The sequence below is a fragment of the Glycine soja genome, chromosome 14 (genome assembly GCF_004193775.1).
Source record: "Glycine soja cultivar W05 chromosome 14, ASM419377v2, whole genome shotgun sequence".
NCBI lineage: Eukaryota > Viridiplantae > Streptophyta > Magnoliopsida > Fabales > Fabaceae > Glycine > Glycine soja.
Genome location: NC_041015.1, coordinates 49590136 through 49602336, shown reverse-complemented (window position 1 = coordinate 49602336; position 12201 = coordinate 49590136). Strand labels below are relative to the sequence as shown.

General features: G+C 31.9%; 1 protein-coding gene across 1 annotated transcript; it reads left to right on the top strand.

Moving 5' to 3' along the window:
* The first annotated feature begins 3958 nt into the window (after positions 1-3958).
* Positions 3959-9157, top strand: LOC114384951 (ubiquitin-conjugating enzyme E2-17 kDa). Its single transcript, XM_028344805.1, has 5 exons — positions 3959-4161; positions 4390-4461; positions 5220-5347; positions 8197-8301; positions 8804-9157. Exons 2-5 carry the CDS (start codon positions 4392-4394, stop codon positions 8945-8947), a joined length of 447 nt encoding a protein of 148 aa, XP_028200606.1. The 5' UTR covers positions 3959-4161; positions 4390-4391; the 3' UTR covers positions 8948-9157.
* Positions 9158-12201: the final 3044 nt, after the last annotated feature.

The window sequence follows — 12201 nt, the reverse complement described above, 5'->3', positions numbered from 1 at the left end:
TTATAAGAATATGGACTTTGATACTAAATTAATTTTGTTAAGTTGTGGAGCCACCGAATAAGAGAGTGTGGTTAGATAAGTTAGCTTTTTTTAGCTAGGGAGGTGTCATGTTGTTCAAACAAATTAAGTTAGACTAACTTTCAACTTATATTTACTCTAATTTTCTCTATTAGTTTCAATGCCTAACTTGCATATTTTCCGATACTCTCCTTCAAGTCCAACTGTGTTGGGGTATGTATTGGTCAACAGTGACTTGCTTACCGTCTTAGCTTCAAATCATTTTTTTAGTTGTAGTGTTTTTTTTTGGTTGCCTCCCTTATTCTTCATAGGATAAAAATCTTTGGATTCTATGTTATTAGAAACCTTAAAAGTGAACAAAAAAGTGTAGATATGATTTGTTAGAGATAGAGAAAAAGAAAAAGTATCAAATATTGTTTATGATATGAGTGTCTATGTATCAATACTCTTCTTCCTATTTGATTTGTTATTAAGTTATCTCTCAAAAGTCACAAGTGTGTTATTCTTAATTTTTATTAATTTACCTCGGTTTGTGTTTCTTAAGTTTTAGAGACCCAATTTTTTTCTTAATTCACAAGTGTATCAAATAGTGCCATGTTGTCTAAAAAGAAACACTTCCCAAAAATAAACATTAATCCATTCATACTCTTTCCTATTTGGCCTTCATAATTTAACACTTTTTGACCAAAATGTTAAGAATTGTGGGTATCCTAAAACAAAAATTTGTGGGTATGACTATCCCAATCACAGGTCTTATTAAAAACTTTACCATTTGTCAGCAGGAACCTACCTTGTGTTTTCTCTCATTTTTTTGTTTATTTTCTAGGTATTACTAGTGTAAACATAGCCTAATTTTATTTATTACATGTTTGTGTACAAATTTCCAGCACTGGTGTTGTCTGTTAATTGAGAACTAAAATGATTTATATGCCGTTAGCTAGAATTGCATGTTGGCCTAGTTGAGCAAGACTAATCAGAAAGATCAAGTTGTAGCTAGGTTGTTCCTCATTGTCATTGCCTTTACTAATTATCAGCATTACATTTAAAATTAAAGTTCCAAGTGCATAGTGCATCAATAAACAGGAACCCTGCAACCTGTGATTGCTTTATATCAATTTTAATAATGTTAGCACTAAGTGAATAGAAACAAATTAAAATATTAAATAAATGAGTGCAGTCAGCAGTGGTGGCCCGCGGCTAAGAGGAGATCGATCAAGAATGCATTTGGCAAAAGCATATGACGACCTTATCTGTAATGCATGATCATGTGACCTTTGAGTGTTCTAATAATAATATATTAACCAATCAGAAAAGCCACAATCACCATATTCTTGGAAGGTTAGTAGATTATATAATGTCATTTTCACATTTTGTTATACAAAGATTTCAATGACTGCTTTTTTTTTTCCCACTTATGCAATTAAAGACAGTTGAGTGTAACTTTTGGGGTCTGTGCGTGTTTGCATTGCATTACTGATGTATTTTTAAGAAATAAAGTGACCTGGTTTTGGTTCTCTTTTTTTGCCTTTTAGAGTTTGATACACATGACATTGGCTAATTCTATTGTCTTATATGGGGGTGGTGCCTTAGTGGCTCTATGGTTAACCTCAGGGTCTAATTGATTCTATCCCCTGGTGTGTATCAAATATGCATCATGCAAATATTTCAAACCCAAATTAAGCCAACTTTTTCAAATGCTGTTATTTCTTGGTTCATTATTATGCCACAGTTTCTCCAGTTGTTGGAAGTTGTAGGGCTTGCTTGCATGTATAGTTGGTTCATTCAGTCAGTACGTCCAGTTATCTGCTTTTCAAGGTACTCACATAATTAATTTCAGTTATTTTAGCTGATATGTGCATCTTGGCTACCCAGATTAATTAATTGAATTTGTTAACCTGCAGATGAATCTACAGTAACAGTTACACCTTTGGTTAAGGGAATGTGTCATTAATCTCTATACCTCACTTTTTTTTTTTTTTGCATATATACGGGCTTTTTTTATCTGAAATCGAAAGAAGATTTACAATAATTCATGCACTCTCAATATATATCCGGTTTAGATATTCTTTTAGCAGTTTAAAATTCTTGTGACAAGAAAATTGAAGGACATCTCATTTCCAAGAAACGATCGATATCCAACATTAAGGATGTAATTTAGAGGTTAAAATATAGTTATAATTGTTTATTAAAAATTAGTTGTTGTTCTGCTGGTGGTGTTAGCACTTAGCAATGTGTATTTCTGAATCACCTGATCATGCCTTGACTGGGTAATGATATGATAAACAATACCCTCTCTTCTGTTTATTAATCTTTCGATGCCAGTCTGGTGATGATACTTTAATTAATATGCTTTAAAAGGCATATCCATCTGATGAATAGGATAATAACGTGAGATATTAAAATTCTTTGATGGTAGCTGTGGCCTAAAATTGCATGACATGGTCAAGCAGGCCTAAAATTTGTCATATTTCACATACACCCCAAAAAGTTAAATGTATATGCTCTTGTTTTAACTAGTACACTGAAGGATTCTATATGCTTATTTATGTATTTTAGCTTTATTATTGAAACAAAAAACGTGGGGGGCAAATTGGAGCAATGAAATTTGAACTGGACAAAGTTCAATTTCCAACTGTTGATAATCCAATAATAATATTAACAATTAATATTTATTGATAAAAAAGAACTACTAATAATTCAGTTTTTTTTAAGCTTGCGAGAACTTAACTTCGGGCTAACTTAGATTAGAATCATTGGATCCTTCTGCGTTGCTTCATGTGGTTACAGGGTTTGTTCCATAGAGTTGCTTTTACGTATGAAAGTGTTGATCAGTGTTATCAGAAAGGCATCTGAAAAAGTAATAGAAGTGTAAGCTGTTTATTACAGGAAGAGAATCAAAAGATGATTATTTATTCAAACCCTCATATTGTATTTTGTGGAAGAAAAATGAAAAAAAAAAGTGTCAATTAATTTAAGCTTGTGTAGGATATTAAAGGTCACTTTTTATCCATTAAAAAATATCTTTACGAGAAACCAAATTGAGACTAGAAAAACTCATCTTGAATAATAGAACTGATTAAAAAGTGATCCTTTTGAAACGTGATGTGTATATAACTCAGAGTTCCGTTAAATGGTGAAAATGCGTTCTCTGATACCTTGATAGTAAAGGGAATTGTTTATTTTAAAGAAGCTGAATCTATAATTAGTTAATATACTTCTTTTCAATTAACAATGTGTAAAGAGATTAAATCTAGTATTAGTTGAATTAATGATTTATTAATTATTCACTTTTTATTATAATAATAATTAAGTTATTTTTATGAATTGTTAAAAAAAAATTTAGATAAATTCTTAAAACTTAAAAACATAAACATTTCTTCTTGAGCCTTTTTTTTTATTTCGTTACTATTGCTTTTGAAATTATACAATCAATTTTCACACTATTTAATCTATACTAATAATAAAACGAATAATTCTCATTTTATGTCTACATTTTATTAAATAATTTTATCTTTAAACCACTTTTTAAATTTTTAATTTTTTTAACCTACAGTAACTTTTCCTTACTTGTATATTGTAAATTAGTTTATTCTGTCATTTTTTTATTAATTATATATAACTTCTATTTTTTGTTTTTATTTATTATTTAAAAGATTTATAGACCCTGGTTTTAATAAAAACATCTACTCAATTTTTAAAATAATAAAATTTTTAATTTAAATATACAATCTTAATCCATTCAAATAATTTTTAATCATGTTTAATGATTTAAAATTAATTTCATAAAAAACAATCGAACAATTTTATTAACTTACTACTAATTTTTATCATCTAAATCAAATAAGGCACTTCATGGTGTCCTTCCTGGTACATATTTGTGAATTGTGACAACATATATTTTTACTGTGTCAACGTTGATCCAATTCAATAATAATAATAATAATAATAAAAAGAAAAACGTTAGGACGTTGATCTCACGCTATCATCCAATGACCAATCACAATTCTCTGTGAACTTTCTAGAATCTCGTTCTTCCTTTGCCTTCTCCTTCTTCTTCAACCCTTTTTCTTTCTCTTTCTTTCGCACTTTCATTCTCTAAAAAAATCTAAGTCCCTTTGGTCTTCATCTTCTGTTCTGATCCAGGTCTGTTTCTCTCTCTCTCTCTCTCTCCCTTTTACCGTTCCGATTGGTGACCCTTCAATCAATTTTTCAATTTCAGATTTTTTAGGTTTTATTTTGTTAATCGGTTTCTGGGTATAGCGATCTGTCGCTTATAACCTTTATTGTTATGAAAAGGTTTATTTTTTGGACTCTATTTTCTGCGTTTTATTTCTCAGTTATTTTGTTTTTTTTTTCTTCTTTGAACCTTAGGTATGGCTTCTAAACGCATCTTGAAGGAGCTCAAGGATTTGCAGAAGGATCCTCCTACCTCATGCAGTGCAGGTGAGCTTCTCGATCCCTTTCTCTTTTTTTCTTCTTTTGTTGGGTGTATGAAAAACAAGAATTGAAGGAGTTTTTGTTTCTACCTTTAAATAAATTTCGAAGGATAAAAACCACATCTTGGTGCTCCGTTTTCTTCTTTTTGTGGATGAGTTTTGTGCCTATGCAATTTTTGTTTTGTTTTAATTATCTGTTTTCCTTGGTATTTTAAGTATGTTGTTTGTGAGGTTCCCCCCATTAGATTTTAGATTCTAGATTGATAGCTGATTCAGAAAATGAAAATGAAATAAAGGTGTAACGTGCTTAGGTGGGTAATAAGATGCTAAGTGTTCTTACCATTTATTATTTTGGTCGATTATCATTTATGCAAAGTGCTTGGGGTATCATTAATTATGCATCCTTGATAGATTTGTTGAAAATAACTCCTTTAAAGTGAGGGGTTCATTATTAGACAAAAATGTAGAGGTAATTAACTGCTGAGATTGTGATAAATATATGCTCTTGTGTAATAAATTATGAAATTGTTAACTCCATTGAATTTTTAATTAATGGTTATCATTTAATGTGAACTTCTCACATTAGAGGAGGTGAATCTTATTTGATGTTTTGCTTCCAACTATTTTTATTAAGTATACATATGTATTCCTTAAGTTATTTTGTCTGTTCTGAATTGTAACTTCTTGGTTGGTTGTTTGGTGTTAGCTTCAGTGTCCCCTCTCTATATTTTCAATAACTTTTGAATACTTTGTTGTTTACTTTAGGCCCTGTGGCTGAGGACATGTTTCACTGGCAAGCCACAATCATGGGACCTGCTGATAGCCCATATGCAGGTGGTGTTTTCCTAGTTTCAATTCATTTTCCTCCTGACTATCCCTTCAAGCCACCAAAGGTACTCTATCCTATTCTTTTACTCTCATTAGCTGCATGTATTGTTAGGTATTCATCTTCTAAACATTTTCTTAAAGTTGTATCTTCAGAGGTCAATTCTTTTTTAAGTGCTTCTTGTTCCAAAGATTCACTTGTTTAAGAACTTGATGTTCATCAACCTTCCATGGTTGTGGAGGTTTGTTGGAGCTAGATTCTTGACAACCTTTGCACATTCTGTCCCAACTGTTAACCATATGAAGTTCAGCCTCCTTGATTTCAATGGTAGTGGAGATTTGTTTGAGATAGAACCTTGACAACCTCTGCACTGACTGCTCCAATTACTTGCCATGTTGACTTGTTTTTAACCTGGTTTGCACTAATGCAAACAGTTCACTGAGTGTGCCCTTGACTGGTTCCAGTTTGTGCCATGGAGGATCCCTCTTGTTGTTATATTTCTAAAGAGTCCTTTAGAATACAGGCTTGGCTCATGTGCTTGTATAGTTGTATATACTTAACCTTGTAATAATATGAGGGTAGCTGTAGTGTATCCTATCATTATTAGGCTAAGTATATACAAGCACATGGACCAAGCCTGTGTACATTCTAAAACCCTTTTATTCTAACTCTTAACAATTTTGAAAGTGGTTGTGGTATTTTGGGGGGGGGGGGGGGGGGGGGGGTTATGTGTATGGAATTTCCTATGAGGATTTGGGGCAATTATGGCGGTTCCTGTTCTTCCTTCTGAGGTGTTTGTTTTGTAGTTTTCTATGGGTATATTTTATTTCCTTTGATCTGTGGTTTCTTTTAAAGAATGTTATCCTCTCTTGTATATATTCTTCATCATATTTGATGCTGTTTATTATTTCAATCTGAAATACAAACTAATACAAGAAAAAAAGTCTTTTTCCCACTAGGCGGTTGGGCTGTCTTCCTTGATCAAATGTCATTGTGTCCTTTCAAAAACTAAATCTTCAATAAGGTCATTTTGATCTCTTAGTCCTTTTTAACAGTTTTACTTGTGTTTTTCTTGGTCTTCCTCTTCCAATGTTTCTAATTATTGGGATTTTTTTACTCCTCTTTACACTTTACCTCACACAGCCATACCATCATATTCCTTCTGTTTAACCTACCCTGTAATTCATTCATTCCTGATCTTGTCCTGTGTGTCCATCCATCACATTCAGATCTCTATTACACTTTGGTTATGCTCTTGTCACCTTACTGCCTAGTCTTTAGTACCAAAACTTTGCTGGTTTTATAACTTTGTAGTCAAATTTTCTTTTAAGCTTGAGACACCTGTGGATCACTAGCAACACTTGAAGCATTTATCTGTTTCATCTACCTAGCTTTTATGATTACATGTTTTTTTAAAAAAATTAAAGGATGCTCCCAACTATACAATATCAGGATGGCAAACGATTTTGCTTTGTTTTAGGGAAGAAAAAGGAAGGAGATAATAAGAAGAGAAAGGATATATTTTCTGGTTGTTTGACAAGAGAAAATGAGAATGAAAGTTAAAAGTTTTCTTTCTCTTATTTGGTTATATGGAAAGTTGAAGGAAAGAAAAAAGTGTAAAAATAAGGGTAATTAGTTTTCAAATATATATGATCCCCTTTCCATCTTCTCTCTCCTAATGGACAGAACACAACACAATTAGTCATGGGTCTCACATGTTTCACATTGTGGAAGAAAGCAAAAAATTACTCTTTTCTATCCTTCCATATATAATCTATCCATTTTGTGCCTACTAAATGGATGCTTAGGGATTATCATTGTAAAAATTTTCATGCAAGATAAATTTTTGTCAAGTAAAAAAACATTCTTATTTCTAATGTTAGAAAGAATAGAAACAGATGACACATATGTAAGTTTGATTGGGAAAGTGTACACGTATAAGTTGACATATATGAAAATAAGATTAAAAAAACTTTGGATAGATTTTTATTTTTGTAATTATATGGAACCACAATATTTACTGCCGTGCAAGGTTCATCTATCACATGCTAAAATGCATTTAATGTTCATCAACATTGGTGTCTAGGATGTTGTATCACTTATTATAATCCTAGGGAATAATCTCTAGTCGCCACTGGCACCAAGTCTAACAAGAGGCTATAATATATGGATGATATGCTGAACCTATGAACTATGTCTACTAAATTATGAGTTTTTCAATCTCTAAATTCTCTCTAAAAGATTCTGCTACTATATCTGTCTTCCTTCCCCTCAAATAACAGTGTGCAGAGAAACCTAATGAACTGGAGTACTGGGCAACACCTAAAACCAAATGAAACTGCATCTAAAATAACCAGACCATTTTAAAGTGGTTTTTATGTGGAAAGAGATGTACACTAATACTTCTATTTTTTATGAAATATTCAAGTAGAATAGGAATTCAATACTTGAAAATGTAAAGTTAGGGGTACAATTGGGCAGGGTTTGAGGTGTTCTGAACTCCAAACCAAATTCAATCAAACAAAACCAGGTTGGGTTGGATTCGGTATCCTTTTTTTGGCTAGTCAACCTGATGTCTATTGGGTGGGTTCAGGTTAGAATAGAATAAAAACATATATCAAAAAATAAAAAATGAGGAAAAAAAGGACCATCTCCCTACCAGCAGAATCCCGCAGCCTCTAACCTGCCACCCACAAGCCAGATATTCCATCCATCATCAACATTTCCCTCCCTGCTCTCTCTCCTCTTTGCTATCTCTCAAGTTATCTCTTTCAAGCTAAAAGAAGCTAAAACTGTCAAACAGCTTGTACTTTATTTTTAAAGATCTTATTTGACCTTTAAAGTAAGCTAAAAAGAAACTGAGCTAAAGATAGCCTTTTTTAGAAGTGATGACTTTAATATGCCTAAAAACTGCAGGTTGCTTTTCGGACTAAGGTGTTCCACCCAAACATCAACAGCAATGGCAGTATATGTCTTGACATTCTCAAGGAGCAATGGAGCCCAGCCCTAACCATTTCCAAGGTTTGATTTTGGTTTGCTTGTCCAGCTTTATATTTTAGTTTTGCATAAGGATCGTGGTTGTTTTCAACTTGCTGATTGTAGCTAGATGGATTTTCTGAATGACCATGTGATATTGTCTGCTATAAACTAAATTAATGCATGTGGGAGTACTGAAATAGTACATGTTGTGCTGGGTAATCACTTGAGACTGCTAAAATTAAACATTACAAAGCTTGTTGTGCCGTTGGGGAGAGTGTTATAAGTTGATGAACAGGGGTTATTTAATATGTAAAAAATCGTCTATTTACTATTTAGGATACTCCTAACTTCAGATTTCGTCTATTTAGGATACTCCTAACTTCAGATGTGTAAAAAATCGTCTATAAGTTGATGAACTGTGTATTCAAACTCTTAAACTTCTGATATGTTGACTTGAACAATAGTTTTCATGTCTCCATCGGCTGATTATATACCAATGAAGTTTTGGTTATTCAAGACTGAAAACTAATTCTACTGTTTTTAGGTCCTTTTGTCAATTTGCTCATTGTTGACGGATCCCAACCCTGATGATCCACTCGTACCAGAGATTGCACACATGTACAAGACTGACAGGGCCAAGTATGAGGCTACGGCCCGCAGCTGGACCCAGAAGTATGCCATGGGATGACCATATAGAGCTGTTTTTCAATGAAGCAGCAAAATCATAATTTATGTAAAAGAACAAAAGATATTTTGAATGAATTTGAATGCTTTATTTTATATTAGTGGAACTCCACAGTGGTAAGAAGAGACCTGGTTTGCCAATTTGTGAATATTTTCTTTGCTATACACTGGTGATGGAAGAATGTTGTGTTGTGCAAACTTTTCTGCTTATTCATCTGATATTCCAAACAAGTGACCAATATAATCATTACAAATTAGGCGCTAGCTACAAACTGAATTTGGAGACCAAACATAAAAAAGAACAAAAAAAAATATAGGATAGAGCTGTATGTAGGTTTATTTTTTTACTATTTTTTGGTGTTCATGCCACCTTTAGTCATGTATAGGGAGACTATACGACATCTTATTATGCTGCACGACTTAAGACTTGTGTATTCACTTTATTCGTAGTTAGACAGTAGTTTGTTATGCTAGATGTTGCAAATACGAAGGTATTTGATATACATTAAGGTCCTATCTTTCAGCATTGTTTTGATGGAGACAGACCAACTACAAAGACTCATCACAATGAGGAATATATTTGTCCTTTGGTATAAAAGGAAAGCTGAATCACTTGGGCGTGTTTATTGTGTGCTTCAATCTTGGAAAATGAAAGGCATGTTATGGATATGTTCAATTATGGGGGGGTCAGATATTTTTTTTCCTCCAACCGTGCCTTAATTCAAGTATCCAACTAATAAGATTTAACTGGCACTTCTTGTTCCTATGATTGTGATGCTGAAGAGAAAGCCTACGTTTTCTTCCCACTTTATTAATTCGTCTTATTATTAAAAAAATCGTTTTAGTAATGTTCTCTTTGCCAAATCATGCAATGAAATTAGACATCTTTAATACAGTTGAAGGATCGGGTTGACTTGTATAATTTTAAATTTGTTGTGCATGAAAAATGCATCATGCTGGAAAGGTTCTAGCAATGAAGCATGAGTGAGACACGTTTGCGGGTGAGGTCATAACAAGTTTCAACAATTGAAGCCTTGGAGGAAAAGTTAGCAAAAAGACTAATAATAATAAAAAAGACTGGTCACTTGGTTGACAAGCAAAATGAGCTGAGGGGTCACTTTTGTTGTATTGTACAACGTTTTGGCTCTCCCAGCAGGGTAACAAAACACGTGTTTGACTATCTTGCATGCTTATTTTGCCTTTGCTTCTTCTTCAAGCCAAAACCTAACTAAACCTTTAAATTAAGCCCCCATCATACGATGTTAACATCCCCTCTTTTCTAATTTCACGTATACCCGTTCCTCATTTTATATATAGGTCATGTTTGGAAAAGATTTGATAACTCACGTATAATATTCTTTTATTACATCTTATGTGGAAGTAACACTTAGGAGCTTCTATGCTTCTTTAAATTTGAAGTAAAAATAAGCAAGATGTGAACATAAAAGTGTGTCTAAAGTCCTAACAGACTGATAGTCAAAATCATGTAGAAGTTTATGCAAACAAGTTTATTTAACATAGTCACATTGACAACAGTTGTGAAATGTGTCTCTTCGAGGAAAAAGTAATTGGTTTCCTCAAATCCATGGAAATTAGCCATTACCCGGATGCTAGAAAGAACTTCATCGTGATGTTCACCACTTTAAATTTAACTTCAATCAACACTAATATGAAACATTCTCACCCAAAAGAGAGAGTCGTAAGAACTGAAAGTCTTGTTTGAAGGAGTTTGTTTTCCATTTATTTGAACATTTCAACAAGAATTTTCTTTTATATGTGATAAGAAATTTAAAACAGGAACTTTTTATGGTAAATGAACATTTAATATATTAAAAACATAAAAAAATTGTTCTACGCTTGCCTTTTTTAAGTAATTTAAAATATTTAATAAGATGTATTTAATATTTTTAACACTGTATATTCATAGACACACAATAGATAACCTTTTGTTAATAATATTATTGAAATAATTTACTGCTTGCTTGAATAAGATGTTTTAAAATTTCAATGAATAATTACAAAAAAACGAAGTTTTTTTCTTTTTTCAGTAAAACGCCATTTAAAAACGACAATTTATTTTGAAAGAAGTGTCCATGTCTGATTATGATACTTATAATTAACAATAAGAACCACCTAGACAGATGTCTTTAGCGATTGAGAATCGTTTGTTTTCCCTTCAAACAAAGCAGAGGTGGTCAGATGGGGTGAGGGGAGACATGGGTGTGTCATGGTCTTCCAGCTTTGTGTTTTTGTTTTTATTTTAATTTATGGTATCAAAAAATTAATTATTATTTCCGTAACTTTTGAAGGTTTTTTATTTTAAAATTTTAAAACAATGTTAATCATTACTTTATTAGTTACATTCTTATACATAAAGAAGAAAAATAATAGTATATCAAATGTAAAAAAGTAACCATTTAAAAAATTGAAAATTAACTTTTTTTTTAACTTTGTGTTATAACCTTTAACTAAAAGAAATAGAAGGGATAAATTTTCATACAACTCATTTAGTTAAAAAAAATCAGGTAAATGACACAACATTTGTTATTATAAAAGATTTAGAAGCTTAAAAGAGTAAGGCAAGAAAATATATAAAACTTTGTTATATATGTTTTGTTCAGTATGTTCATCATACTAAATTTTTAGCTGTGTCTAGAGGAAAGGAATTAGGTTCAATTGCTTGCTGGTGTTTAATAGCATGTTTGGTTATCGATTTAAATAAACTTAAAACCTCATTTAGTCTTAATAAAACAAACTCTTGTTTCTTCATTTCATACTTTGAAATGTATCCTCATCACAATGTCATCTGTGATGCATTTAAAATTACTAATAATCATATATAAACATCCTTATATATTAACTTCATTAATATTTTTTACTGTAAAAAAAATTCATTAATGTTTGTCAATTTTTTGTTATATCATGTGGCTTGTTACATGTATATTTCTTTCTCATTCTCTCTATCTTTCTTTAGTATCAATTACTAGCAGTTAAGTGTGCATAGATGATTTTCCTAAAATCTCAAATTATCTAAATAGTAAAACTTTCTATATTAGTATACGTTGGAGGCTCCTAGTCCCACACAATTACGGTGAGTTTTGCGTTCTAGTCAAAAGGGTAGCATCTACCTTTGTCCTTTGAGGTAAAACATTACAAAAACTGGTTTCTTGGCCACCACACAAATTTGGTTTCGTTGTTGAAATCAAATCCGTGCATATATATAATGATATTCCGACTTTTTGTTGCAGATAACTAATG

Coding starts and splice junctions, on each gene's coding strand:
- LOC114384951 (XM_028344805.1), top strand. CDS start 4,392: ATGGCTTCTAAACGCATCTTGAAGGAGCTCAAGGATTTGCAGAAGGAT. Junction 4,462..5,219: donor TCCTACCTCATGCAGTGCAG/GTGAGCTTCTCG, acceptor TGTTTACTTTAG/GCCCTGTGGCTGAGGACATG. Junction 5,348..8,196: donor ATCCCTTCAAGCCACCAAAG/GTACTCTATCCT, acceptor TAAAAACTGCAG/GTTGCTTTTCGGACTAAGGT.